Here is a 27647-nt window from a genome sequence, read left to right on the forward strand (position 1 = left end):
AACGACGCACACTTACTTACATGACAATCTTACCACCAATCGCATTGTCTCTTTCTAAGGTCGCTTGTTAGTTTACGACACAGAGAGCCAACAGAAGAGGCGGTGCAACCGATCAGGCAGGGTCATGATTGATAACATGACATGCTTCGTTTTGTTCGAGAGATGCTCCGTGTAGACTCTTTCCCGTTTGGAACAGGTGCCTACTGCATTTGACACAATCGTCTGGGGCCTTCGGGTTTGCGGGATGAATTCCCGTCCAAAGAGCTCAGTGCAGAAGTTCTTAGCTTGAGATACATTGTGGCCTGACACCTCTATCCAGCATATCTGGCCAAGAGCTTGTTTATAAAAGGTCAGCTAAAGCACGTTGCGAGTCTTGACCTTTCGATAGCACCTGAGGTCTTCACACGTGGTGCAGTTTGGTGTTCTTATAGTAGAGTACCTGGCACGTTGATGTGATACAGACGAGCAAGATAGTAAGTAGGTTGTAGTCTGCTGTGTTGCTTTCCATGCTCTTCGCGCTTATACTACAAATTTCTCAATTCCCTTTCGCCAGCTATCGAATAGCTACCGATGCACTACTATCGATCTTGGTGAAAAGAGCAGTGACCTCAGAGTAGTACATACCCCAAAAGTGCAACAGTAGGGCCTTTTCATTTAAGCTTGACGCTCCATGTGATTGACATATCGAATTATCTGGTTCCTCTGTTATTTTTTGCCTGCAGATGACTTCCGAGGTATCAATTATTGTTGGTAGCCAAGTCCAGAGCACATGACTTCGCGCTCAGCTCGTGCCAGGAACTCACGATGCCGCGCGCCAAGTCAATTAGACGCGGGGCCATATAGCCCTTTAACCTTTAGTAGATAGGTAGGTACTTGAAGGCTGTTGTTGTATACAGCGACTTAATTCATTGTCCGCATTGGTATAACATAATTTCTGTCCCGTTTCAATATTTCGTTCGGTGCATCTGAACCAACCCCGATATTTGAGGAGGAGCTTCGACAATGTCGTAGCCCATCATCCCGCTCCATGGCCAGTACTCAGGTAGGTACTTAGGGTGGAGGTTCAGGACAGTCAACGGCACATCAATGTAACGGCCCCCTTAAAGTTTACTAATAATTCTAATCGACATTATTAAGGTTTCCTCATTTCAATGAACGTCAGGTCCATACTTCTTAAAAGGCTGGAGACGTTAACCAAATACGACCTTCCAAACGGCTGTCTATAGGGTAACTTTAGTTGAACTTATTGACCTAACGTTAGCGGTCTGACCCCTGCATAAAGTACCCCAAGCTTGGAGCCTGGAGCTCCTTTCCTCACTGAAACGAACTGCCTGACGCCACCATTAACCAATCAAACGCGTCAGCATAACCCCGTCCCTCAGCAGCTTGGCGCGTCATACCTTCCATGGCTTGGTATCACCAGGTCGTCGTTGCTGGGTCGCCCGTCTTGTCTTGACTGTCGCAAACTCTCCACCCAAGATCGCATCCTTCTTCTCTACGACAACCATCAATCTCATCTCATATTCATAATTCTGCAACCTCCCATCAACTGTGTTCATCTATTCGCCCGCTCACTCACTTACTCAATTAATTGACTTTACCTGAGCCGCAATGTCCGACGTTACAGAGCAGACTGCGCCTGTCGTGGACAAGGCCGCTGCCACATCCGACGAGTCGCTCGCACCTCCTGCTGACGATGTCGCCAACGTTACTGAAAAAGTAGAGTCTGCTACTATCACACCTGCTATCGGCACTCCTAGCGTCGGCACCCCCAACACCGACTTCCTCATTGCGAACGACCAAGACCCCAACAGCAAGAAGGTTACTCTTGCCGACCTGTCCGCGAAGGGCGCTGCTTTGTACGCCCGAAAGAGCTACGAGGAGGCCGCCGAGGTATTCTCCCGAGCCAGCATCCTCCAAGCTGAGCTTAATGGTGAGACGTCACCCGACAATGCCGAAATCCTCTTCCACTATGGTCGCAGCTTGTTCAAGGTTGGTCAAAGTAAAAGCGATGTCCTTGGAGGCACTGCCGCCCCCGAGAAGAAGAAGAGTGCCGAGACCAAGCCCAAGAAGTCCGCCCAAGCCGAAACCGAGAAGGTGACACAAGAAGGCGTTGGCATTGTCGCCGAGCAAAAGGAAGGAGAAAAGAAGTCAGAAGACATCAAGGGAGATAAGAAGGCCCTATTCCAGTTCACTGGCGACGAGAACTTTGATGAGTCGGACGAAGAAGAGGTACGAATCATTGAACACCCATATTTCGGTTATACTGACTATTTTCCAAAGAATGCCGAGGGTGATGAGGATGAGGAAGAAGACGACGATTTGGCTACGGCTTTTGAGATTCTCGACCTTGCTCGGGTGTGCTACCTGAAGCGACTTGAAGCACTCGAGAAAGAGGAGCAGGAGGAGAGTGGCAAAGGAAAGGAGGCCGCAGAGGGCGATTCACCCGTCATGCGACACGTGAAGGAGCGTCTCGCTGACACTCATGATGCACTCTCTGAGATCTCTCTCGAGAATGAACGGTACGAGCAAGCTTTGACATGAACCCAACCCACCCGGCTCTTATTCTAACACCGCAATAGCTATCCCAATGCCATCGAAGACGGCCGAACATCACTCAAGTACAAGCTTGAACTGTACCCTGAGGAGTCTGAGATTATCGCCGAAGCTCATTTCAAGCTTTCTTTGGCTCTGGAATTTGCTTCAGTCACCACACCCGGCGACGATGGCGCGAACGCTAAACGAGAGGAGATGGACCAAGGCCTGCGCGACGAAGCCGTCAAGGAGATGGAACTGGCCATCAAGAGTTCCAAGCTCAAGCTCCAGAATAAGGAGGTAGAGCTAGCTACAATGGCTTCTCCTGAGGACAACGAATTGGCGCGAAAGTCAATTCAGGAAATGAAGGAAGTCATTGGTGATATGGAGCAACGTGTGAGTACAACTTGGTCCCCTTGAATCTATACAAGTCCATCTGCTAACCCCGGACAGCTTGTCGACCTACGCAATGACCCTGTCGACACCAAGGATATTCTTGGCGCCGATGCATCCATCGGTGGCATTCTCGGTGCTGCCATTGGCGAGTCCGCCGCTGAGACCAAGGCCCGGGTCGAGGAGGCCAAAAAGACTGCCAACGACCTTAGCGGATTGGTCCGCAAGAAGAACAAGGAGGAGACTGCCACAGAAGCTGCTCCCGAGCCCGCACCGGAAGCTGAAGCTAACGGTAAGCGAAAGGCCGAGGAGCCCGCTGAAGATGCCGAGGCGAAGAAGACCAAGGTGGAAGCTTAGACACAGCGGCGAACTGCACTACTAAGCTGTCGATTGAGAGGAAAAAATCATGAGTGGAGTTTGGGTTAATAGCATTCCCTTGGCGAATGAGGGACAGGAAGGATATGCGTGTACGATTAGGTAGTTAAAAAGGGAGTACTGGTAATAATGGCTTATATATGTTTTGCGAAACAAGGACATGTCCTCGCAGCTTGATGATGTTTTTTTCATGCTTTGCAGTGCATCCGAGTCGATTATTTTTATGTACAAAGAGAGAAGTAAAAAGGCCAAGTGTTAAACACAATACTCCGGGGTTCATACGATCATATTGACCAATTGCCTCATGCCCAGTATCAAGAAAACCTTAAGCAATGAGGCAGACGATAAATGCAGCCTGCTTTCCACAAAGAACGCAATGCTCTTTAGAAGATTTCTAGCGAATTGCTTTTCTCCTTTGCGTATATAAAGGGGTAATTGTTAAGATTAAACACAGCATTAACTGTTTGCTGAAAAGAAACCTATTCATAATATACATGTCATCACAAGATCGAGACTTGAAGAAAGAAAGACCTCTCAGTTACCACGAAGGAAAATAGTAAATATAGATATATCGACATGCGTCAAACATGAAAGTGCGTTTCTATTATGAATCGCTCGCAAGCCATGCAAACACCCCTTCGTTACTTTTGACACCCTATCCCTTACCCAAACAGAAAATAGAACCAACTTCTCTCCTTCACAGCAGCCACTACTACAGCTTGTAGTTTCCACCTGAAGCGAGCTTGACGTTCTTGGCCTTGTTGCCGTCCACGTCGGTGATCTCTCCCTTGCGGTTGATAACCTTGACACCACCCTTCTTGAGGTCGGCGACAGTGTCGCGCTGCATCTTGGCCCGCTTGCTGACGACTTTGCCGCCATCGACACCACCTGCCTTGCGCACGCGCTCCTTCTCGCGACGACGGCGACGAGCCTTGTCTTCGCGTGACATCTCTTGGCGCGCCACAGGTAGACCGGCCTTGGTAACGACTTCGCCGTTGGCCGCGTTTTCGGTGGAACCAGCCTTGTAGACTTCCTGGGGAGCCATGCGGCTGCTCTCGCCAGTGACACCCTGTGCTGTTGTGGGCTGAGCGTCCTCCATGGCGATGGTCGCGACATCGGCGACGACTGATAGCGAGGGAGCTGTGGGCTTGGGCTTGTAGTGCCATGAGCTGAGCGAGTCGAGACGAGCGCAAACATCCTTCCACATTTGCTCGACCTCCTTCTCTTCTTTCTGTAGCTTCTCGTCCGATTGGCTGACGTAACTATCGGGGTTCTCGTTCTTGACGTGCTCCTCTTCGTAGATCTCTGCCAGACCCTTTGTAGCCTTGCTATCGTCAAGCTCAATAAGACCGCGGCGTGTGCCTGCAGCAGCACCTTCTGTATCAGGTCGTCGGCGGATAACCTCGTCAAACTCCTGTGCTAGAATACGGCGCTTAATGATATCTTCGATACTCTCGCTAACCTCGGGGGTGATAACGGGGACAGGCTTGCCAACGTGCTCAAAGTCGAGATCCTGTTCGAGCAATGAGTTCACAGGACGGTCAACAGCAGCGGCTTCACCAGAGAGTGTCCACTCTCGCTTGGCAACAGAGGCAGCCTCAAGCTTGCGAATCTCCTCAGCAAGCTTGGCTTGTCTGCGCTCGTGAGCCGAGCGTCGTGACTTGGGGTCTCCGGCGGAGACGTCAGAGAGTGCATCATCAGAATCCTCCTGTTCTGACTCGTCATCGAAGAGATCTCTTCGGACATCGGCCATAGCCCTCTCAACGTCGGCATCGTCGGGCTTTTCGTTTTGGAACTTGACAGACTTTCTAGGTTTGCCACCCTGGTTCTTCCTGCGTGGTGGTGCAAAGAAATCCTTATAGTAGACCTCGTTGGCGTTCATATCGTTCTCCTCACCGTCCACATCATCCATGTCCATACCCTCATCCTCACTGTCACCTTCTGGGGCATTAAGATCCATATTGCCAAACGTGGGACCGCCCTCGTCGTCACTGTCCTCTTCATCTTCGGCTGGCTGTGTCTTCTTGGACTTTGAGTCAGGCTTGGAGGCAGATAGAGGATCGGCATCCCAGTTGATTTCCTCATCGTCGCTTGCTTGATCCGTGTAAGGATCTCCCTTGGCATCCTGCTCCTCGAAGTATTGTGATTGTCGGTTGAAGTCGTCGAGAGAGAAGAAGCCATCGTTAAGACCATCGGGATCCGCCTCATACTCTTCAGCTTGTTCATCTTCCTCGTCGTCGTCCTCATCATCCTCTTGGTAATCATCTTTTCCTTCCTCAAATCCCTCCTCGTCCTCATCTTCCCAATCGTTTTCTTGGCCGTCCTCGAGTGCTTCGTCTCCTGATATTTGTTTTTCGTCCTCTTCCCCAGACACCTCTTCGTCACTCTCATCCTTGTCATCAGAGCCCACCTCAAAGCCGTCCTCTCCGAACTCAATTGTCTTTGAGTCAGCACCGTTAACGCCAATCTCCTTACGCTCCTCTAGCTCAGCAAGGGTCTCCTCAGAGTACTTTAGGACTCCACCAATGATCCTCTTGGCCTGCTGCCAAACCTGTCCTGTTTCGAAGCCATCGACGTAGACCTTGCGCATCTTAAGAACATCTTCGCTCCCAACAGCGCCTCGCTTGCGCTTGCGGTTCTCTTTTAGCCTCTCTTGCTGTTCATCGCCGACTTGCGAAGCAAATCCTTCGAGGGTTTGTTTGACGAGGTTTAGAGAGTCGGTCGGGATAGAAGCACTGGGCTGAAGGAAGTTATGTCGCTTGCCATCGGCTAGGGTTTCGAGAAGCGCCAGAACATGGCTGTTTGTGAGGGAACCGGGAGCGGCCATGGTGAGCGGCGCCGCAGTCAAGGTATGTGATGTGGAAGTGAGCGATGGCGACGTCTGTGCGGCCATGCTCTGATATGAGTGGGTTGAGCAGAGCTAATATGCACTGCTTCAATGCTGTAAAAGCCTATGCCAAAAGGAAGGCGTCGTGCGATTTTGCTGTGATGACTTCGGTTGAGTTGAAGCTGAAGACGAGACAAGATAATTGATAGCAGGAAAAAATTTGGGAGACTCGACCAAGGCCCCGCGACGAGTAAAGTTCAGGTGCTGTGATTGGTCAATCATTCTTTGCCCAGATAACTGATAAGAGATAAGAAACCGACCCTTTGCGCTTGAGCCACTCCTTCCTTGTTTAAGTGACGTTTAACTCAAATGAATGTCTTTGAAAAGAATAATGAGTTTTATTTATTATGGAAATGCTATGAAACTTGGTCGTCTTGAAGTTACAAGACTTTGGATCTATCTGCTGTTCACAGATCATTTGAAAAGGCAGTTCGGGGCCAAACATTCGAGCACTATTGGACTTCTTGTTTGTGGTCTCGATCACAATTTCTCAACTCTACGCTCTCAATTATGCTTCAACTGTGTATCCTTACTACTAATATAATACATGTGGAAAGTTATGCCTGTGGCTTATAGATCCTGTGGGAAGATCAGGTGCAAGGGGGCCCAGAAGTAGACCCATCTTGGCAATACGACTATTGATTGAGTAGAAGCACGTTATGCCATTTCAAGGTCATATAAATACGCTATTGACAGCCTAGCCGAGACTCTTTCGATGTCCCCTGAAACTAGACATACAAAAGAAACATCAGTCGGTTCTAGATCAACCAGCTGAAAGATTAGATCCAAGAAGAACTGCTCCCCAGTTTCTCATTCGCTCCAATAATTATGTAAAAAGCACCACAAATATCTGTTTTATATGTAGAAGTGAAGCCTAGCACTCAAGTAAAAAGGGAGCCAGTTCCCTCATAGTTGTGGTGAAATGTTTGGACACCTTATGAATCGATGCTGATATGGTATCCGTGAAACTGTTTACTGTTTTGGTAACGGCATCGGGCCTGTGGGCTGTTCATGCTGGGAAATGCAAACCACATACATCGTTTTTGACCTTAACATCAGGGGCTTCAACTACCACGTCATTCTCGTCCAGCTACTTCAAGTCAACTGATGATGAAGTGGATGTCGCATCTTCTACTGAGCATCCGACCTCTACAGATTCCGTCGAAACTATATCCTCTGGTATGAGCGCTTCTTCAGCAACGACTTTGGACCAGCCAACAGCCCCAGGCTCAAGTCTTTCAGACCCTACAGCTACAATCGACTCGACAGTTTCTTCTGATGATATTGTGATCGATGTCTCGACCTTCTCGAGCAGTCCCACGAGTGAGATTTGGACGATACTGCAACATTTGGACCTTCAACCACGACAACCAATGCTATCGAGATTCTTACTGATGCAACTACATTGTCTGACACTGCTGTATTAAGTGATACTACTGCGCCAGCCGATACTGGTGATATCAATGCGTCAACTGGTAGTGATGCTCCCCATGAAGCTTCAGTCTCTACTGGACTTACCACGTTCATTGAGAAAACTACAACTGATACTGCCACGTCTGCCCAATCAACTTCTGCTGAAATTATCGATACCACCGAGACGATAGTGACAACCGAAACTACCACCTCGATGGATGCTACTACAACAGAATTCACAACAATTTCTGCCCTCGATAGTGCAAGCACAACAGAAAACCTCTGGACTTCTACCACTGTAGTCTCATGTCCTGTCTATTCAAATCTCCTTGATGACCCCAGCTTTGAGGGGGAAAACAACGCCCCCAATAGATGGGAATTAAAACTTCAGTTCGATGGCACGGCAGTGACCTACCAAAAGCAGAGCAGCAACTCTCAAGATGTGCCGCGGGCTCATAGTGGTGATCAGTTTGTGTAAGTCGGGCAGCTATCCATCTCAGCTCCAGCACCAAGCTAACATCTCGCAAGGCTCCTCGGTACGAATGTTGGAACTGATATGCGGAGAGTTGTGTCTCTGGATAAGAAAAAGTATCAACTCTGGATTACGTATGCTGCCATATCTGATCCTGACGAAGATTGGGGTTTCAACTTTATTGTCGTCACGAGGAACGGCCATGCTTTCAGGCAATTGACCAATGTCCCGAAAGGAGAGCCTTTCGTGTACAGGGAAGAGAGCACAGTATTTCAAGGCTGGAAAGACGACTTTATTCAACCTTTCGTGAGATTGAATTCGGGCTCAAAGCCTCGTTTGGTTGCCATTGACGACATTTACGTGGCCGAGTATGTGCCCTCTTGTGTCATGACAACAGAAAAATCCGAATTGTGTGGCGGCATCCAAGGCTTTGTCGGCAATTCTGCAAAGTCGTATCGGATGGTAACTTTCGATCAAGGAGATGTGGAGATATGCGCGCAGCTGTGTGCCAGGGATGAGAGTTGTGTGACATTCGGCTGGCAGGTGGAACAGTATTTCAAATCCTGTAGTCTTTTCAAAGAAGCCAAAGACAAACTGGGAATTACTATTAGAACGGGAAGAGGAATGGTGTTCTACGAACGGTCATGTTGGCAATGTACCGGTCTTGACTGCTTGCCGTCTTGATATCGCCAAAGCGCAGAGGTAGCTACCACACAGACAAAGACTCCTTGATCGAGATAACGGGTTGGGGTGGAGGTGGTATGTAAGACAAGTGTACCAGCTTGACGACTTGCAGACTGTACTTGCTACTAGTTGGTCTTTATAGAGCACAATTCATTATAAATCCGCCAATATTTGAGGTTTGTACCCATCGGAGTGTAGCATATCAATATATTGTTAGCGAGTCATCAATGACTGAACGAGCGGATGTATGAATGTATGAACAAACGGTTAGCTTTGCATCTAACTTTGGTACCTGTTCAGCTGTCCTGAGACACTGATGGTGAATACAGTCAGTCTGACATTAATAATAGTGCGGTCGCGTGCTTTATGATAACTAGAAATGGTTCGGTTCGTGAGAAGGCGCTACTATGATAGGTATGATGGTGTCTTTCATATCGGGTTTGGAGGCTCTTTGCTAGGATTTGGAGGATATCATGTGTATAGAAATTACTTATCAGTCAGCGACTTTGGAATACTTTAGCCCATCGATAAAAAATCCATTAAATTGTTTGTCTTGGAAGCTTTACTCAGTTCTGTACCTGTAGCCGCTGAAATATATGCCTATGTCGTTGCCTGAGTTGTCGATCCAGGCAAGCAGTGTTGGAGGGTCTGGGCCTTGGTGGATTGGCTGGAGCCTGGGCCACTTCATCATTGGACCTTTGCCCAGCTCGTCACCAACCCGCCTGAATTGCTTCCGTGTCCACCTCAAAGCCAGAATTGTATCCTCCGTCATCTTTCTCGAAACCCGTCCCCGACTTTGACCTGCACGCCTCGACGCAGGCTTGATTCGATATATCGTCATGGCGATCCAGTATGATTTTCCACGGCTGATCAATTTCTCCCGCCTGCTAATCAAGACTTAATTTGACAGCTACCTTATTCTCCTATCTCGCCAAGGCAAAGTGGTGCGTACCGTCGCTCACATGCACCGCTTAATACGATCACTAACTAGTCACTACAGCGCCTTGCCAAATGGTTCTCAACCCTCTCACCCAAAGATAAGGCCAAGATCGTCAAGGACGTATCTCAGCTTGTGCTCGCTCGTAGAACGCGCATGTGCAACTTTCTCGAATACAAGGGTCAGCCTTTTCCCGCCCCTTTTGTTATTTGTTTGGATGAGCTCAGGCTGACCTCTGAACAGATACTAAGATTGTCTACCGCCGATATGCTTCACTTTTCTTCATCGCCGGCTGCTCCTCTGACGATAACGAGCTGATCACCCTCGAAATTATTCACCGATATGTCGAACAGATGGACAAATACTACGGCAATGTGTGCGAGCTTGATATTATCTTCTCCTTCACCAAGGCATATTACATTCTCGACGAAATCCTTCTTGCGGGCGAGCTGCAGGAGACGAGCAAAAAGAACATTCTTCGCTGCATCGGTCAGCAGGATTCTCTTGAAGACATGGAGGTGAGTGACGACCAGCTTGATAAACTGTGAAGTTTTGTGATAGCCCGGCGACCTACACCCAAACTACCCAACATCGCCGCAAGCCAGCTGACGCCAACCTTTTCCACAAGGTCGAGGACGAAGTTACAAAGATCATGTAAACATTCCTCGACGATCTTGTAATTGCTGTCCAGCCCAGCAATAGTTCGACCTCGCCTCACGAAACGTCAGATCGACCCGTCCACTTTCATAAAACGCTTTTATACGAGCTACAGAATTATCACTGGCTAAGGATTGACTTTGGATCAACAGGTCGACGAACAAATAATAGGGTCGCTCAAGGAGACGGGAGTTCTGTAATGTGAAAGTCTCAGGCGGCTGAGCATTTCTTCAATGGGAAGAGATCACACGTATGTTTACATCGTGGGAACCGGCGCAGGTGGTGTTTGGGAGTCTCGGGCCAAGAAGGCCTTGTTTTGTAGATCTTTGACGGTGGAAAACCACCTTCTTTCATATCAAGAGATGAGGCCTCTGGGTGTGGCGGTTGCGACAGCTTGCGGCGATCGGTACAGATGCGCTCAGGCCATTTGCGTCGAGCATCGATGGAATACTGGAAGGATACCGAGTCTTGAGCGTAAAGCGGAAGAACTGCTGCAATGGCCGTCGTCAGATGCTCTGTGCCATTGAGAATGCTCGATCCTGACACGTTTGTTTCCTCCATGTGCTCAACGAACACCGAGTTCAGCCGCATTGCTCCATCGCAACGCCTCCACCCAGAACCAGAATCAAGAGAAAGCGATTGACGTTATTTTCCTGTTTTCCGTTTCCTTTTCCAGTGTTGAACTGACGTTAGATCATGACTTGAGTAATGGATTCGTTTCATTGTTCCAAAGACGATGCACCATGCGATGAAGCGCGTGGTTACGGAACAGAGTCCTATTCGCCAGCACTGGTCACTCGTGGGGCCCCCTATTGCAGTGCTACAAACCTACGCATTCAGATCTTCATCAAAACCACGAGATTGCCATGGAGAACATGGGCAGATCGATTGGATTGTAAGTCGGCAGCAAAGAAATCGCCTTTCAATTAGGGAGTCCGAGTTTGTCTCATGAGAGCCAAAAGATGAAGCATGAGCTGTCATGACAGGGGAGGACCCTTGATTCGTCTCGGCTGAGCTCTAGCCTAGATTGACCCTGACTCTGGCAGTGCCGAAACCAGCTGGCGCAATCTGGATCCCCCCCCCCCCCGGAATTCCCAACAATGGCCGAGACTGGGTTAAGCTCAGGTCAACTCGCATCATGAGCTTAGTATCAGGATTCCGTGGCCTGCCGCAGCATTAATCACATCAGGTTTGAGTGGGTTTCCACGTCGTTGTTGGACAAGAAGCGACACAGAACAGCACAACGCAGCGCTACGCTATTACCACGGATGCCACGCAAACGCAAATGCAAGACAAAGTTGCAGTCCATCATCATCCGCTGACCACCGTCCCCTCCATCCTGTCCCATCCCATTCCACCGTATCCCGAAGCCGGTCACTCCCATCCATCCTCTCAATCAATCAATCAATCAATTCATTCGATTCTGGCCCCTCACCTTATCAGTCATCATTTCCTCGTCTTGTTCTTATGTTTCTTTGTTGGCCTTGGTTTTGCTTACGGTTTACCCGAGTGAAATCATCATCTTTCAGCCGTTGTTTGCTTATCTCAACAACCATTACTTCCCCTTTCCATCAACAGTTCCATACACCGACCGACCAGGTACACTCGGCAATCTCCCGCCCAATCTTGATCAGTCCCTGCGTACATACTACATACTAGTCTAGGTACTTGGTCGTCATCATCATCAGCATCCAAATATTTTTTTATCTTAGGGCTCGGGGTTCTGCCGACTGCATTGTATCTCTCATTACCGGCGTGTTCTATCTAAGTTACTGATTGCGCCCCTCTCCCAAACGGCTCCGGCGACCTTCAATCACCGACTTCTATCCTTCCAAACCCAATCACCCATTCTCAACCCTCCTTCTTCCATCATCGGATTCCCTGCATTTAGCTTTCCAACTACCGCAACCAACTTCAATCTTTTTACCGTTTGGATCGCTACCCAACTGTCGCATTACCCTCCGTGTTGCGATAACTGTCACCTGCCGGCCCACCGAGACTCCACGCTGACGCAATCTGTTCCCTTGACTACCCAGTCCTCAGGGTATCAGAAAAGTCGCCTGCTTGAGGCATAAGAGACGAAATTAGTAGGTCAGCTTATGATACTCAGACCAGCCTTCTTAGGCTGTTTTCTTACCCCAAGACTTGGTGGACTAACTTTTCTGCTACCCACTAGGTAATCGGTTGACCAGCTGTCGCATCACGCATTTACGTCTCAGCGCATCAGCACCACGATAATCTATCGTGAATCAAGAGACCTGTCCCTTTCCGGCCTTCAAGATGAAGGTAATTGACTTTTGCTATAACAATATATTATTACTCACGCGCAGCAGTATCTACCAGTACAAGATTTCGAGGCGGTGACGAGCACGCTCAACTTCAACACTCCGGACTGCAACGTTACGGGCGGATGCGATCTCTATACGACGAAAGCATCAGGCTCTGATAAGAAGCTGTATAAAAATATCGATAACGACCTAAACTCGCAACATGAAGCTCTCCTAAAGCTCGGCGCTAGCCTCTCGCCACCTGAACGCGCTCACATGCTGGCTACATCGCCGAGCATGCAGATGTTTTCACACTCAAGCGCTTTTGGTCCACTTTCCGAACTCTCAAGTCGCAAGACCTTTGCATACCTCATTGCGACACTCAATGCAAGCCACCCACACTACGACTTTTCCCATGTGCTTCGACCCAACGACTTCAAGCGCGAGCGGAATTTGCGTCGTGTTATGATCAATCTCGATTCAATTCTCCAGAACGTGAGGCCAAATTTCGAGCCTAAATCCTTAGGGTCCTCGTTGGGTAGCGAGGCTACTTCTTCAATTTGGGGACCCCAATGTTGGTCGTTGATCGATAAGGAGATGCACCTTAACGAGTGCACCATTTTCAGCTACAACCCCGACAGTGACCCTTTCGAGGAAGATGAAAGTGCTATTTGGGCCTCGCACTACTTCTTTTTCAACCGCGCATTGAAGCGAGTCGCCTACCTATATGTCCGTGTTGTACCAGTCATCTCATCCCACAGCCCGACCCTGCGGCCCGCCAATCTTGCAAGAAATCACAACCAACAACTCGAGTCAGCTGGCGCACAAAAACGCGCCAATTACTGGCTTGGTGAAAATGCGGAGTTGGTGCCTTACAATGAAGGTGACGAGTATCTTGACGATGGCCTCTTCTGGAACCGCGGGGAGAACGGAGATCTCGTCGCCTACTCGGACGACGAATTCGAAGATGATATCGACGATATGGATATGAACATGCTCGACAGAAGTTTCGACAGAAGCTCTGATAGATTCATGAGTGAAGACATCGCAGGCCGTATGGAGATCTGAGGCGGTCTTATCAGGCTTCTGGCGGCAACCAACTATTATCACGTTCCTTTTTCGTTGCGCTTTTTTATCATTCAACATTATCCTCACCTCGAATCTGGTTACTGGAAGCAAGAGAAACGAAATTAGTAGGTCAGCTTATGATACTTAAACCAGCCTTCTTGGGCTGTTTATTTTTGTATCCTAAGACTTAGGGGGCCCGGGTAGGCTTCTGGTCGGTGAGAGCGGGTGAGATCCGCGACATGAGGCGTTTCCGGGGATCACATTTCGGCCTGCTTTTTTCCTGGCGATGAAGGCACGCGTTAGTGACTTTTATTGGGCGTTTTTTGCTTTGTTTTGTTTTGCTTAATCCTGTTCATCAATGTCCTTTGTATCGGGTTTGGCCATACTGCTGTGCTTGCTTGGATTATCGCCTGATATAGCTATGCTCGGGTATATAAATGGTCTTTAGGGTTAGGATTTCAGTCGGGAATGGAGTGAGAGTCTGGTCGGCGGTGAAGCCATGGGAAACTCGGGTAGGACGACTCTTACGGTGACGACGTATATGACGGGTAGGGGACAAGGTGGGCTAGGCAGGCTGGTCTTTGCTTTGACACGATAATGCAAGTTTATGATTTCAGTTTCCTGCGATTTGGATATTCGCCAAGGTTGAATGGGTTGAATGCCAATATTAATATTATATAAGAACCAGTTCCGTCGTTGAGTTCAATTTGGGCTCTCCCATATAATGCTGTGTACAAATTCACCTTGTTTTTTCGCACAACCAGTACACAATCTGCTGTGTAAACCATGATTTCAAATCGCTCTGGCTTTAACAAATAGACATTACTAAGCTATCCGCTTTACCCCACGTATTTGATAAAACTGGCACGCCTTTGGATAGACCAATTTGATCGGTCTGTTGCTTGACTGACAGTCTCCGAATTTACGCCTCCAAGACCCCGACAGGAAAAATTTCCCTCTTATTTTAGTCAAAGTCTCGACTCAATCCATCCCAAACTTCTTTCTTTCAGTCTCATACTTTTGAAGCGGACTTGCATTGTTTTGGCACGAAATCTCAACCATGACGAGACTTATTCTTTCCACGGCGTAAGTTGTATCTGACTTCTGTGCGGGTTTATGCTCACAAAACCCCTCTCGACAGCAATGTCATGTTGGCAGGCCCCTCCATTATTCGCAAGCCCGGCAACGCCAGATCCAACCTTGAGCTTGTCAATTCTCTGCGAGATAACATCGCTGAAGCTCAGCGCGACTACGCGACCGACACAGAAGGAACCAACGGCTTCACGAACGACAATGCGCTCAACGGCAACCACACGGCTGTAGAGCTTTGGACCGAGCAGCAGGACGATGCGCTATATGTTCCTCGCATTAATTGGAATGCCGCAGGCCTACGAGAAGAACCCAGTCAGTACGAGATCACCGTCAAGTTTTTTGTCCTCTCGGGCATGTCTGACAAGGCTCGGGAGCAACACGTCAAAGAAGCTTTGGATCTGGTCCGGAGAGAACTCGGCATCACCACAATCGATTTACTAATTGTGTCCTTCCCTGGAATTTCATTCGAGGGTAGCTGCGAATGGGAAGCCGACAAGACCAATGCCCACCAAGGAAACCTTGAGGAGGAACTCGCAACTTGGAAAGTTTTCGAGAGTCTACACAAGCAGGGCCTCGTGAAGCGTCTGGCCGTGGCCGAGTTTGGTAGTGAGAAACTCAGCGCCTTTATCAAGCATACGACTGTCCGACCCGTTATCGACCAAATCAACCTGCGAAACTGCTGCGATGTCCCGCCTCCGCTGAAGAAGCTTGCGGAGGATGAGGGCGTTGAACTACACGTCCACAACGATTGTACCGACATCCTTCCTCATGGCACTCTACGAGAGCTCCTCAGCCACGGTTCGAAGGGTGCAGGCTTGCTTGCCGACTCAAGCAACAACGGCTCTGGCTTGACGGGTGAGCTTGTTCCTGAATGGGTTGTGCGATACACAGCTTTCGTACAGGATCGAGGCGTCATAGAGAACAAGGGATATTTCGCAGGCGCGGAGCTGGTGAGATCATAGCTGAGCATTCCTGCAACGGTCGAAAACGAAGAAGATTAAACAGCGAGGTTTCTTGGTATGTTTGGATCTGGAACCGCATATGATGAAATGTGGTTGCATCATTCGTCATTTGTTCTTTTTTTGCAAAACAGCGAGCATCAGATATACGGAGTTTAGACACTATGGTAGGGAAATTGGCTGCAAGACGGCTTTTCTGTTTTTTGTTTCATCCAAGCATGCTTCGTTTGCGACCTCTCATTCGCACATCTTCCAACTTTTTAAGTACAACCTTGGCTTGTTTAAAGGTTTGACCGTAAGCATCGAGCACCTCTGAGAAGACGCATTCTGCCCGAGGATGTGTACTACCAAAAGCTCTCTCCAAAACATAGAGATCTACTGCACGATCCTCGTCTGATATGCTTCCACTTGAAAGACCCAGGTCAATGATAACCAACTCTCCGTGCAAAGGATTGTCGTCTTGCGGGTTGGCCAGAGGTTCCAACATCATATTGCTTGTAGTCAAGTCGCCGTGAACAATGCCGACCTTGTGCATGTTACCAATAGCGGTACCGATTCTGCGCATGAGATCCTTCAACTCCGCGTCGTTCTCGATACCCTCTGTCCTGTTTCCCAGTCTCTCGTTGATGCTCTTACGGACAGGTCCTCCAGATACCCATTCCAGCATCAGCCAACCGGCAGATTCATCTACAGCATAGACCGCCGGTACACGGACACCATCGCGGCGGCACTTTGCAAGAATGCGAGCCTCTGAAAGGATGCGGTGTTTCGTAAGGCGCTGGTCAAGAATCGGGTGTCGCCAGGGCTTCGGAGGACGGTACTTTAGAGCGCAGGGAATATCCGGCAACAGATAAGTGGTTTTGTAGAGACGACCCTCGGCCCCTTGTGTGATGAGGATTGGCGGGGTTGACGCGGGGTACTCGAGGATTTTAGGGAGGGGAAACTGGTGCGCTTGCTCCGCGGGGTCGGCGGTCGCCGTAGCCGTGGTTGTCGTCATGAGAAAAGTATTGACTTGATTATTGTTGAGAAAGGTTGAGAGGGGTTGGTGCTGGCAAGGGGGAAATGCCTAGACGATGACAGTGGAGCTTGCAAGATCTGATGATTCTGACAAGCTGCAAGCCTGGCGCAGGTACGGGGAGGGATGGCATCGATGAAGTCAGTGGAATGCGAGGAGGGGAACAGAATTGGCACCACCTTACGCGCCCTCCCTTCAACGGCCCGCGAAGTTTTGACTGGGTGTCAACTGACAGCGGCGTTTTTAACCTGCAGACAGCACCTCTACAGCGCTTTAGTATCTAGACGAATCAAGTTTATTCCAAGAAATCCTTGGCTTCTAATGCTAGCCAACTTTCTTTTCTCTTTACTCCTCCATTCCGATCAAACTCTAAGGCTACACTATCCAGACTATTTCAGGCTGTTTCGTAATTGGCCTCTCAACAAAATTAATGTCTAAGACTTCCTTTTGAGCCCTAGAATCGATCCACTGGCATTTCTGGTAACCCTAATTCCAGACCTCCAGCTTAAACCCATGCATCGAATTCGACGGGCTTTGGAGCCCTGACACTACTGAAAATAAGCCTAGTGATAGCGTCCTGCAAGAATTGGTCACATCCAACCGATGGCGATACTCAGCCTGCAGATAAACCCACATGGAATTCCATGTCGAAACCCACTGTATGGTTCGGCAGCGCAGCACAGCATAGGTTCTTGGGAGACTGCCAATCTTGAACAGGCTTGTGGTGCATCCTCTTGAACTATGACAGCAACGACTCGTGATGGCTACCTACCTACATGAGGACGGAGATTACTGTTCTATGCATTGGTCCGATACGGGTGAGGCGTTTTTGTAAACCACCACCATCAGTCAGCATCACCAGATAACCAACCATCTTGGCCGTTTCCTCCACCCCCCGGCACTTCCGCGCTCATAGTTTATCTTACGGCGAACCCGCCGCTTACCCGGTCTAAGGGACCATGCACAGTACCAGTCAGACAATTATAACGCCGTCAAATCGTGCGTCTCAACTGACCATGTGATGACTCTTTTGCCCTGTCTTGCCTCATGGACCGTCATTAGCTACGGTTCATCTGCAGCTGCAGGGGGCTCTTTATCCCCAGCCATCTGCACCAAGTGGCCTAGCACCATCACTTGTTGAGCACGAATCTGGAAGCCGGGCTTGTATGAGTCTAGAAACTACCTAGGTGCTTAATTGGAGCGCACACAAACGCGGGTTGTGTTTCCAGTAATTGGTTGTTGGTTGCGCTTGCGCTTGTTCCCTCGTCATCGCTCTTGTCTCCTTGCTTGTATTGTGCGCCTCTCTCTCCCCATCTCTCCCTTTTTCCTCTCACAAATACTTAGCCCCAAGGACCATGCGTGATAGCTTCACCCACCACCTCGACTTGCCATCTAGACGCTCTGCTCAGCCATGGCCGAGTTCAATCTGCTCCAGTGGACTATAATCCTCATTCTGATCGCCGTTGTTCTGTCCCTCATTGTCCTTGTCCAGATCGTCTCCAATTATACGGCCGCGTACCAAGCGGCACCGCTCGAGATCGCAACCTTTGTTGATACTGCCGACTTTTCTGTCCAGGAGAATGAAAGCTATGATCGCGATGTCGCAAAAGTGCAGCGTCTTGATGACAAGATTCGCTTGACGCGCCTTTTAAGGGAGATCCAAAAGACGGGTGATGATTTGCGCGAGGACATTAATGGCATGGTGCTTGAGGAAGATACCACAAAGTTAAAGACGGCCGCCAGGCTACTATGGGCATCGAAGCGAGCGAGGTTGGAGGATCGTGTTCGAAGGCTGGACATGCTACGCATGCGCTTTCTTGTCGTTTACATGGGCGTTGTCGCATCGCACACGAACACCACAAACAACACTATACATGAGAAACCCTCTTCAAGAGCGCCACCACCGCCGCCCCTACCCACATCCAGAGATCTAGAAAAGTGGCCCGTTTTCAAGACTTCTACACGCCCTGCTCTTCCCAGAGGCATGTCGGAGAGTATTGTCAACCGCCCTCCATTGCGCAGGTTGACCACCCAGGCTCTAATTAACCATCCTGAGCCCATTCCAAAAGCCAGTCGCAAGGGCTGGGCAGGAGTCGTCCATGAGCTACAGACATCGCCCAAGATGCAACAACGTCATGCCTCGATTGAGCGTGCAATGTCGAAACCATACTCACGGTCACCATGATGCTTGAGTTTCCATCTGGTTTTCTTTACACTTTGGTTTCCAGTTACAGCGAAAAGGCATGACCATTAAATATTGTATAATGCGATTATATCGACTGGCATTGCACGCTACACGTTGCTTCTTACACACTATACTTACATACTACAAATTGCACACTGTACACTGTACACTGCGCATTACACGGCGTTCTTGGTGTGGCCTGGTGGCCAGCAAAACATTAACGATAAGGCATGGTCCGGTATGACCACGGGCAATTCGCCAATCACGGGGGGCATGGTTGAATGCGTGATGATTAACGATGGGTTTATTTGTCGATAATGAAGGTTGGAGGAGTTTGGTACACTGATTTCATTTCACTTCTATAGATGGGATGATACCCTTTTCCCGTGGTCTCAAGACACGATGTTTTGATTGTACGTTTTCTTAGTTAATTTACTTTTATATCTATATTTGAATCTTTTACCATTCTTGATCATAATCCACAGGTTCTGATGAGTTACAGTGGGTATCGACAAGTATGGATGCTGCAGTCCTTGATTAATGACCAGTCACAGCTTCAGGGTCGGTTCCATTCCTCTCTCCAACTGCAAGATTGTCAGTTCATGAAACCTGTAAGATTGGCCATATTGACTTACCATCGAGTGCCACCAAGAAACGGCTTACACAGTTGTAACATGCGACCTATTGCTGGTGTTAGGTCAAGTTTGAAAACTAATGAAAGAGTGTGGCTTACTGTCGCCGTGATTTCTACAATTTCCTGCTCATTGAAGAACTCTCGCAGACGGTCAAACGTCTCATCCTCGACTTGAACATTCCTCGTCATCTCGTCCGTGAAGAGAATTACAGCCCATTGCTTCTCCGACAGCTCAGCGGGTCGCTCGCCGAGGGTATCTTGCTTAATAGCCTCAAGTCCGGCCTCAGAAACACCACCCTTGACAGCTAGTGGAGCATGGTGCTTCCATTCGTACCATGCCTTGTTGCACACGGCAACTCGGGAAATGGCAAGCTCCCGCAAGTCATCGCTTAGCGAGGTTTTGGTGCGGACTGCGCCGAGGAATGAGTTCCAACCATCAGCAACATGAGGCGAGTGAAGGAGGGCCAAATCCAAAGATTGGAGGGGTCGAGGAGCACGACGCTCCTCTATGCGCTTCACAATGGCTGCATGCTCCTCAGTCTTGGTCTCAGGAGGGTTAGATACGTAGGGAATTCTCATGATGGCGGTTTGTTCCGGGCAGTCGGCTTGGTGTAAGTGATGTGCTCCGAAGACTTGACTTGAAAACTTTAAGTTTGGAAGAATAACAATGAAGTGTAGGCTATCAAGAAAGTGAGGTTTTAATACCAGAGGAGAAAAGAGTATAGTAATGTGATGTGGTACTCGCATTTGGTTATATATTCACCCGGCATAGCGCGGGGTCGGCTTTCAACTGTCAACTCCCGACTCCACTTCCCGAGAATCGGCGCCGAGAGACGGAGCTTGACTACGGCAATAAGATAAAAAATACCCGACAAGACAATATCCGTCAAGAGGTAAAGAGTACGGTTACCGTTTATATCTAGAGTTTTTCGCTTATGAATTGGATAGCTCAAGCTACCAAGCTTCCCATGTAGCTATAGAATATTAGAGTCTGAAAAGAAAAAGTATATCAGCCCAGCTGGTAAACAATAACTAAACCTTGGCATGGATGGCTGTGCTGTCTACCTAACTCCTGAATAACCGTTAAAGAAGTGATAGGGCCCGAGATGATAACCACGTAAGTAATAATGCAGTAGAATGATGGATTTGCAATATTAAATTGAACATCGATCCCATCTGCAAAAACCAAATCTAGTAATAACTTATAAATCTATGAATGCCTGTTGACTCAATCTCGAATTGGTTGCTCCACCAACTCCAACTACCTACCTACGGCCCTGTCCACATACATTTTTCGCCCTTCAACAGCACTTCTAATCTTCTTCACACGGCATCTATACAAACAAAAGAAAAATAAATCAATACGAAGCAAAGAGAAGCGGCGAACGAATCATCAACCGCCGATAATCACATGGTCCAGATTGTCAACATCTTTCTTTCCATGAGACCTACAGCTTGAATTGAGCTTGGATCATCACCCAAGAAACGCGCTGCGTAGGGATCACGTGATAGGGAGCTTCCTCTTGGATCATTAACGCGACCTCACTTTTTCTCGCGTCGTCGCAACCTCCTGTCATCAGTTCCTCGTTACTTTCGCTTCTTTCGTCACTCTAGATCGCGCATCCATCAACCACGATGGCCGAGATCAAGATTGACAGCAAAATCTTCCAGGAGCGCATTTCGCACTTCGCCACAGCCTGGAAGAATGACCTACGCTCCAAGGATGGCCTATTCAACGGCGCCCAGTCTCTGGTGGTGATGATGGGCAAGGTTGAGGAGGTCCCCGAATTCCACAAGAACAATGCGATCCACGTATGCATGCGACTACAAAACCGCCCCAAAAAATTCGAATGCGATCAATATGCTGACAAAATACTATAGTTCTGGCTTCTTGGATACGAATTTCCAACAACCCTGATGTTGTTTACGCTCGACACTCTATACATTCTCACAACCGCAAAGAAAGGTTTGTCGCCTCCAACACTCGACTGCATTGAATTGCACTAACTGCGACTTAGCCAAACATCTCGAACAGCTCAAAGGCGGCCGATTCCCGATCGAAGTGCTCGTGCGAGGCAAGGACGCTGCGGAGAATGAGAAGCTTTTCGTCAAGCTCACCGATAAGATTAAGGAGGCAGGAGTAAGTCGTTCGCTGCTTAAAGTTTGAATATTTCTAACGACTATGTTTGCAGAACAAGGTTGGCACAATCGCCAAAGACACCTCCCGAGGACCCTTCGTCGACGAGTGGAAGAAGGTGCTGGCCGAACACTGTAAGGAGGTTTCCCAGGTCGACATCTCAGCTGCCCTTTCCACCTACGCCTTTGCCGTCAAGGATGAGAGTGAACTCCGAGCGATGCGAACTGCCTCCAAGGCCTGTGTTGCCTTGATGACCCCCTACTTCCTCGACGAGATGTCCAACATTCTTGACGCCGAAAAGAAAGTCAAGCATTCCACGTTGGCCGACAAGGTCGACAAGAAGCTGGACGATACCTCATTCTGGAAGACTGTGCAACTTCCTAGCAAGGGCAAGCTTCCTTCTGACCTCGATCCTGCTCAGCTGGACTGGATTCTGGGACCAGCGATCCAGAGTGGTGGCAAGTACGATCTTCGGTTCGCGGGCGAGTCCAACGACGACAACCTCCACGCAGGCATCATCATTGCTGCTATGGGTCTCCGATACAAGTCTTACTGCTCGACTATTGCACGAACATACCTCGTCGACCCCAACAAAGCTCAAGAGAGCAGCTACAAACTCCTCACTCTAATTCACAACACCATCATCAAGGAAATTCGTGATGGCATGACGGCAAAGGAGGTGTACGGAAGGGCTGTTGGTATCATCAAGAGCAAGAAGCCGGAAATGGAGAAGCATTTCCTCAAGAACGTTGGTTGGGGTGTCGGATTGGAGAACAAGGACCCCACCCTCGTTCTCAACGCGAAGAACCAGAGAGTTCTGAAGGACGGCATGACCCTTATCATCAACACAGGTTTTCAAGATATCGAGAACCCGCACCCTCAGGACAAGAACAGCAAAGTCTACGCCTTGGTCCTGACTGATACCATCAGAGTTACTTCGTCGGAGCCTGTGGTTTTCACTGCCGAGGCGCCCACAAGTGCTGATGCCAACTCTTTCTTCTTTAAGGACGACGAGGAAACCGAGCCTGCTCCCAAGAAAGAGAAGAAGGACTCACGTGTTGGCGCTGTTGCAACCAAGAACATCACAACCACAAGACTCCGCTCAGAACGCACAACTCAGGTCGCTAATGACGATATCGAGAAGAAGCGACGTGAGCATCAAAAAGAACTTGCAGCCAAGAAGCAAAGGGAAGGTCTCGCGAGATTCTCTGAATCCACAAATGATCAGAACGGAGGCGAGGTTAAGAAGTTCAAGCGCTTCGAGTCCTACAAGAGAGACAACCAGTTCCCCGTCAAGATTAAGAACCTCGAGGTTGTTGTTGACAGCAAGAACAGCACAGTCGTTTTGCCTATAATGGGACGCCCTGTGCCTTTCCATATCAACACCATCAAGAATGCTAGTAAGAGCGACGAAGGTGAATGGTCTTTCTTGCGTATCAACTTCCTGTCCCCTGGCCAGGGTGTAGGTAGGAAGGATGACCAGCCTTTCGAGGATGCCTCGGCGCATTTTGTCCGAAGTTTGACCTTCCGATCGTCCGATGGTGAGAGATACAACGAAATAGCAACTCAAATCTCCAACATGAAGCGCGATGTAGTCAAGAAGGAGCAGGAGAAGAAGGATATGGAGGACGTCGTTGAGCAGGATAAACTTGTCGAGATAAGAAGTGAGTCAGCCTTGAATGTTTTTGTGACCAGACGATACTAACTGATAACTAGACCGACGTCCGGCTGTACTGGACAACGTCTATATTCGCCCTGCTATGGAGGGCAAGCGAGTCCCAGGAAAGGTTGAGATCCACCAGAACGGTATTCGATACATCTCACCCCTGAACGCTCAGCACAGAGTAGATGTACTGTTCTCAAACGTCAAGCACCTTTTCTTCCAGCCTTGCCAGCATGAGTTGATCGTCATCATCCACATTCACCTCAAGGATCCTATTATTGTCGGCAATAAGAAGAAGACAAAGGATGTCCAATTCTACCGAGAAGCAACAGACATCCAGTTCGATGAAACGGGTAACCGCAAGCGCAAGTACCGATATGGTGACGAAGACGAGTTCGAGGCAGAGCAGGAGGAACGCCGACGAAGAGCCGAGTTGGACCGCCTGTTCCAGGGCTTCGCGCAAAAGATCGCCGAGGCTGGTCGTAACGAAGGTATCGAGGTTGACATGCCTATCCGCGAACTTGGATTCCACGGCGTGCCATTCCGAAGCAACGTCTTTGTTCAGCCCACCACCGACTGCCTTATTCAGGTTGTTGAGCCTCCCTTTATGGTAATCACCATTGAGGAAGTTGAAATCGCCCATCTGGAACGTGTGCAGTTCGGGCTGAAGAACTTTGACATGGTGTTTGTCTTCAAGGACTTTACACGAGCTCCTTACCACGTCAACACTATTCCCGTCGAGTTTCTCGACCAAGTCAAGGACTACCTTGACTCTTCAGATATCGCCTATACAGAAGGTCCTCTTAACCTCAACTGGCCGACCATCATGAAGACTGTCACAGCCGACACCCACCAGTTCTTTGCCGACGGTGGTTGGTCCTTCCTACAGGCTGATTCAGATGATGACGGAGGTGACCCGTCTGACGAGGAGTCTGCTTTCGAGATGGATGAGGACGAGTTCGATGAGGAGTCCGAATCCAGCGACGAAGGCTCTGACTTTGGCAGCAATGCTAGTGACGATGAAGGCTCTGACGCTGAGCTCGATAGTGAGGATGAGGGTGAAGACTGGGACGAACTAGAGCGCAAAGCCAAGAAGAGAGACCGTGAGAGCGCCATGGAGGAGGAAGACCGCGGTGCTAATAAGAAGAAGCAGCGCAAGCGCTAAACAGCTGGGCGGCGTGAGCTTGGAACTACAAGGTTCTGGTCGGTTTGCTTCTTCATTTGTACTAAAACATGCAATCTCTTTTTGGTTTCAAGTTTGTGTGTGGGCTCTTGCGGTCTTTTGACGGGACGATATGGATAGCAGAGCAGCATACCTAAAATAGCTATTGTTGGTGAGAGGATGGATGGTGCTCTTCCCAGTGTTTTTCGGGATGACCAGGATCGGTCAAGGACAGTTGTATTAGGCAGATTAAGATAAGATAATTTTATGATTTCGAGCAATTTTAGACAAGATTCCTTTAAAAGCAATTGTTGCTTCTTACTGAGTACGTGGCTTGGAAGATATGGCGCTGTATATATCATCAGTATTTCAAGTGTTGTAATCATCTTCACATCCCTTTTCAAGACAGCATTCGTAAACAGTTCAATTCATTCTATCCATGATTCCGAGTCGCAGCGCGCCAAACTCCCTACCCATATAAATACGTACGAAGCATACATTCCACGCTCTTTCTCCGTCCCATTTTTCTTAAGCCTTTTTGAAAGCATGGGTGGGCAAGACGCCGCTATACCACGAGGGAACATTGTTAGAGCCAGGCCTTTTGCTTTGCTACCCTTCCAATGCCCCCAAAAAGAAAACAGAAGAGTCGGAGGCTGCAATAATGACTAGTCGCACAGAAAAAGGAAAAGACAAAGAGCCACATGAGCGATGAAAACAAATGGCGATATCCAAAAGACCAAAAACATGATTCAGAGCACCATCTCTTGGTACCCAGCAGTCAACGCCAGGTGCTCGGTTCAAATACCCGACTACACGCCTGACCTGGACGGGGACGGCACAAGCAGAGGAGTTCCGCCTGTTGTGTTGGGCGGGGACTTGAGAGATGCAGAGGTTGGACTTGAAGGATCTTCGAGGAGAGCGCGAGAATCGTCGCGAGCTGACTAGGCCTCGCCAGGACGGAGTTCACGACCGGAAGCGGCTGCCGTACTGGGGCCAGACTTGCCGCCAGGAGCGTTGTTCCACGAGAGATAAGTGTGATCACCCAATTTTCTGTTACCAGGTCAGTAAGAAACATATCCAGTGCCATGTAGGAGACAAACCTGGGTCGGATAAGGTGAGTGACTGTAAAGACAGTACCGAGAAGGATGCAAACACCACCAACGACAACATAAGCGATGCCGAGGAAGGGGTTGCGTCCTCCGACAACGGTTCGGGTAGAGATAATGATGGACTTGCTACCCTTGTACTCTCGAGTCGGGAAATCTGATCTGCGGTTAGATGAACTGTCCTAGCAACGTCCAGGAATTAACTTACGGTCATCAATGACAAGGTCGTAGGTTCCTGGCCACATAGCCTGGGTGTTGTTGCGCTGGTAAAGCTTGCTGAAAGTGGGAAGACCCGCAGTTCGCATCCAGACCTGGAAAGCCTCCCAGTTCTTCAGGTTGGGAGGAGGGTTTTCGTCGGTGTATCCATTAGGGTAACGTTTCTGCCAGTTGGGAGGAGGCACGATGTCATCGTTACTATACTCGGTCTTCTTGTAAAGATCCTTGTCACTGTCCCATGAGATACCCGAGTTGTTGCTCATAAGGTAGGTCCATGTGTCGTTGCCACCACCTGGGGGGTTTGTGAGCTCAGGACTAGTGAAGGTGTCGTTGAACATGGAGTTTGCGATGAGACCACAAGGGTAATAAGGCTTGTTTCCCTCTCCATACAGAGGAGTGCAGTCGGAATTACGAATGTCGCTGATGGATCGCTTTGAACCCTTGAGCTGTTCTCTGTCGAAGGAAAGAACGTATCGACGATGGTTCTGGTAGAAGTTGGTGAGGTGGTAGTAGAAGAGAACTGGAGGGCCCATCTCCTCTGGGATGGTGAACTTGAGATGGCATCGAGGGTTGAAGGTTTTAACACCGTTGTCGAGCGTGGAGCTAACGTTAACCTCGCGCGCCCATTGAGCATTCACGGAACTGTTAGAACTCTTGAATGCAGTGCTAACGGCGCTGCTGGGCATTCCTGTAAAGTTGCCTCCACTTTTAGTGCGAATAGAAGCATCGACAATGCAGTTGGTATAGTCGAGTCGGATCTCTTGAACCTAGATTTGCGCATTAGAACGAAAGTGGTAGAGACGGGTAGGTGTTTTAGGGAAACCGTACCTGAGAGCTCGCGTACAACAGCAGACCGCCGATGGGAGCGAATATAATTCCAATGGCGAAGAAGAGAGGCAGGACAGTCTTTGGTGTGAGGATAGGCCTGTCGCATTGTATCAGCATCGAAGGGGCGATTGAGCATACGGGATAAGGGTAGCAATGACATACTGCCAGGCCTTTAGACGCTGCTGTCGAAAGGCAGTATCTAAGATGCATCAATCAGCATTTATTGGTCTCCTTGTGCGTATCCATTCGCGCATAGTTTGTCTGTATGGAGCGCATCGTTTTGAGGCGCACTCACTCGCAGGGCGGCGACTCTTCTTCTTGTCCGGCTGCTTCGGGCCATCATTAGAATCCATGGAATCAGTGCGGTCGACCGCACGGGGTTGTTCGTCGGCCATTGTATCGTCGTCAGAATCGATCTATCCGTCTCGTTTCGTGCGCGCAATGTAAAGGTATTGTAATATCGTTGATGAAAGGGACTCTGAGTTGCGAGGGGAGGAAAAATATGCGACCCTCTTGTGAAGCTGACGGGGATAGAATGGAACGGTCGCGCTGTGGCTCGTGAAGCCTTACGTGTGTATTGAAGGAGTACGTACCATCCTCCTTATGCAAAGGTACCTGCCAGTCTACTAAAGGGCAGGTGGAGTAGGCTGTGCCCCCATGAAGGAGTCCCAGAAGTCCAGTGGTTGGCGGGGAGCAACTAACGCGCCCCGGTGAAAAAGTCCCCTGAAACAAACCCTGCCGTTGAAAGATTATACACTGTAGATTAGCTTTAGCAACGGAAATCCCATGCAAAGGTTTATTTGGTTATACATGCTTGACATGATGAACATTGCAAGTCCTTGCTAGAGCATATATCTTAACAGGTTAGTATTTATCACATAATCAATCAAGTTAACAAGAGTAGAGTACAGTTGAGATTATCAATGCATTACTCGATCAATTGCAAATCAATACCGGTTACA

The 27647-nt window shown here is 49.0% G+C and overlaps 11 protein-coding genes across 11 annotated transcripts; 7 read left to right on the plus strand and 4 right to left on the minus strand.

Annotated features, from left to right (window-relative positions):
• Positions 1 to 1522: 1522 nt before the first annotated feature.
• FGSG_10032 (uncharacterized protein) lies at positions 1523 to 3285 on the plus strand (the record flags this gene model as incomplete). The annotated part of the gene is made up of 4 exons (XM_011320656.1): positions 1523 to 2232; positions 2284 to 2522; positions 2583 to 2931; positions 2989 to 3285. Exons 1-4 carry the CDS (start codon positions 1612 to 1614, stop codon positions 3283 to 3285), a joined length of 1506 nt encoding a protein of 501 aa, XP_011318958.1. The 5' UTR covers positions 1523 to 1611.
• Positions 3286 to 4015: 730 nt separating this feature from the next.
• On the minus strand, positions 4016 to 6130 carry FGSG_10033 (uncharacterized protein; the record flags this gene model as incomplete). Its single annotated transcript, XM_011320657.1, has 1 exon — positions 4016 to 6130. One exon carries the CDS (start codon positions 6128 to 6130, stop codon positions 4016 to 4018), a length of 2115 nt encoding a protein of 704 aa, XP_011318959.1.
• Positions 6131 to 7143: 1013 nt separating this feature from the next.
• FGSG_13692 (uncharacterized protein) lies at positions 7144 to 9170 on the plus strand (the record flags this gene model as incomplete). The annotated part of the gene is made up of 5 exons (XM_011320658.1): positions 7144 to 7513; positions 7636 to 8077; positions 8132 to 8578; positions 8619 to 8777; positions 9089 to 9170. The coding sequence occupies 5 exons, from the start codon at positions 7144 to 7146 to the stop codon at positions 9168 to 9170; spliced, it is 1500 nt and encodes a 499-aa protein (XP_011318960.1).
• Positions 9171 to 9502: 332 nt separating this feature from the next.
• FGSG_10034 (uncharacterized protein) lies at positions 9503 to 10981 on the plus strand. Its single transcript, XM_011320659.1, has 5 exons — positions 9503 to 9609; positions 9670 to 9703; positions 9760 to 9877; positions 9940 to 10214; positions 10325 to 10981. Exons 1-5 carry the CDS (start codon positions 9599 to 9601, stop codon positions 10352 to 10354), a joined length of 468 nt encoding a protein of 155 aa, XP_011318961.1. The 5' UTR covers positions 9503 to 9598; the 3' UTR covers positions 10355 to 10981.
• A 1652-nt stretch (positions 10982 to 12633) lies between these two features.
• On the plus strand, positions 12634 to 13688 carry FGSG_10035 (uncharacterized protein; the record flags this gene model as incomplete). The annotated part of the gene is made up of 2 exons (XM_011320660.1): positions 12634 to 12639; positions 12684 to 13688. The coding sequence occupies 2 exons, from the start codon at positions 12634 to 12636 to the stop codon at positions 13686 to 13688; spliced, it is 1011 nt and encodes a 336-aa protein (XP_011318962.1).
• A 1060-nt stretch (positions 13689 to 14748) lies between these two features.
• Positions 14749 to 15742, plus strand: FGSG_10036 (uncharacterized protein; the record flags this gene model as incomplete). Its single annotated transcript, XM_011320661.1, has 2 exons — positions 14749 to 14774; positions 14830 to 15742. The coding sequence occupies 2 exons, from the start codon at positions 14749 to 14751 to the stop codon at positions 15740 to 15742; spliced, it is 939 nt and encodes a 312-aa protein (XP_011318963.1).
• Positions 15743 to 15947: 205 nt separating this feature from the next.
• On the minus strand, positions 15948 to 16736 carry FGSG_10037 (uncharacterized protein; the record flags this gene model as incomplete). Its single annotated transcript, XM_011320662.1, has 1 exon — positions 15948 to 16736. The coding sequence occupies one exon, from the start codon at positions 16734 to 16736 to the stop codon at positions 15948 to 15950; it is 789 nt and encodes a 262-aa protein (XP_011318964.1).
• A 1383-nt stretch (positions 16737 to 18119) lies between these two features.
• Positions 18120 to 19413, plus strand: FGSG_10038 (uncharacterized protein). The gene has a single exon (XM_011320663.1). It carries the CDS (start codon positions 18166 to 18168, stop codon positions 18937 to 18939), a length of 774 nt encoding a protein of 257 aa, XP_011318965.1. The 5' UTR covers positions 18120 to 18165; the 3' UTR covers positions 18940 to 19413.
• Positions 19414 to 19476: 63 nt separating this feature from the next.
• Positions 19477 to 20152, minus strand: FGSG_10039 (uncharacterized protein; the record flags this gene model as incomplete). Its single annotated transcript, XM_011320664.1, has 3 exons — positions 19477 to 19523; positions 19575 to 19620; positions 19673 to 20152. The coding sequence occupies 3 exons, from the start codon at positions 20150 to 20152 to the stop codon at positions 19477 to 19479; spliced, it is 573 nt and encodes a 190-aa protein (XP_011318966.1).
• Positions 20153 to 21208: 1056 nt separating this feature from the next.
• Positions 21209 to 24538, plus strand: FGSG_10040 (FACT complex subunit SPT16; the record flags this gene model as incomplete). The annotated part of the gene is made up of 5 exons (XM_011320665.1): positions 21209 to 21385; positions 21455 to 21539; positions 21592 to 21713; positions 21766 to 23374; positions 23427 to 24538. The coding sequence occupies 5 exons, from the start codon at positions 21209 to 21211 to the stop codon at positions 24536 to 24538; spliced, it is 3105 nt and encodes a 1034-aa protein (XP_011318967.1).
• A 408-nt stretch (positions 24539 to 24946) lies between these two features.
• On the minus strand, positions 24947 to 27210 carry FGSG_10041 (uncharacterized protein). The gene is made up of 6 exons (XM_011320666.1): positions 26981 to 27210; positions 26848 to 26884; positions 26686 to 26782; positions 25850 to 26624; positions 25636 to 25798; positions 24947 to 25585 (listed from the first exon to the last, which is right to left on the minus strand). The coding sequence occupies exons 1-6, from the start codon at positions 27078 to 27080 to the stop codon at positions 25477 to 25479; spliced, it is 1281 nt and encodes a 426-aa protein (XP_011318968.1). The 5' UTR covers positions 27081 to 27210; the 3' UTR covers positions 24947 to 25476.
• Between the last annotated feature and the right edge of the window lie 437 nt (positions 27211 to 27647).

This window comes from Fusarium graminearum, chromosome 1 (assembly GCF_000240135.3).
Source record: "Fusarium graminearum PH-1 chromosome 1, whole genome shotgun sequence".
In the NCBI taxonomy this organism is placed as follows: domain Eukaryota; kingdom Fungi; phylum Ascomycota; class Sordariomycetes; order Hypocreales; family Nectriaceae; genus Fusarium; species Fusarium graminearum.

Excerpts from the sequence above, each read along its gene's own strand:
- FGSG_10034 (XM_011320659.1), top strand. Across the intron at positions 9,878-9,939 it reads CAACTTTCTCGAATACAAGG|ATACTAAGATTGTCTACCGC; the intron begins GTCAGCCTTTTC and ends ACCTCTGAACAG. Across the intron at positions 10,215-10,324 it reads ATTCTCTTGAAGACATGGAG|GTCGAGGACGAAGTTACAAA; the intron begins GTGAGTGACGAC and ends CTTTTCCACAAG.
- FGSG_10038 (XM_011320663.1), top strand. The coding sequence starts at position 18,166 with ATGGCCGAGTTCAATCTGCTCCAGTGGACTATAATCCTCATTCTGATC.
- FGSG_10041 (XM_011320666.1), bottom strand. The coding sequence starts at position 27,080 with ATGGCCGACGAACAACCCCGTGCGGTCGACCGCACTGATTCCATGGAT. Across the intron at positions 26,783-26,847 it reads CAGCGTCTAAAGGCCTGGCA|GCCTATCCTCACACCAAAGA; the intron begins GTATGTCATTGC and ends ACAATGCGACAG. Across the intron at positions 25,799-25,849 it reads CGACCTTGTCATTGATGACC|ATTTCCCGACTCGAGAGTAC; the intron begins GTAAGTTAATTC and ends ACCGCAGATCAG.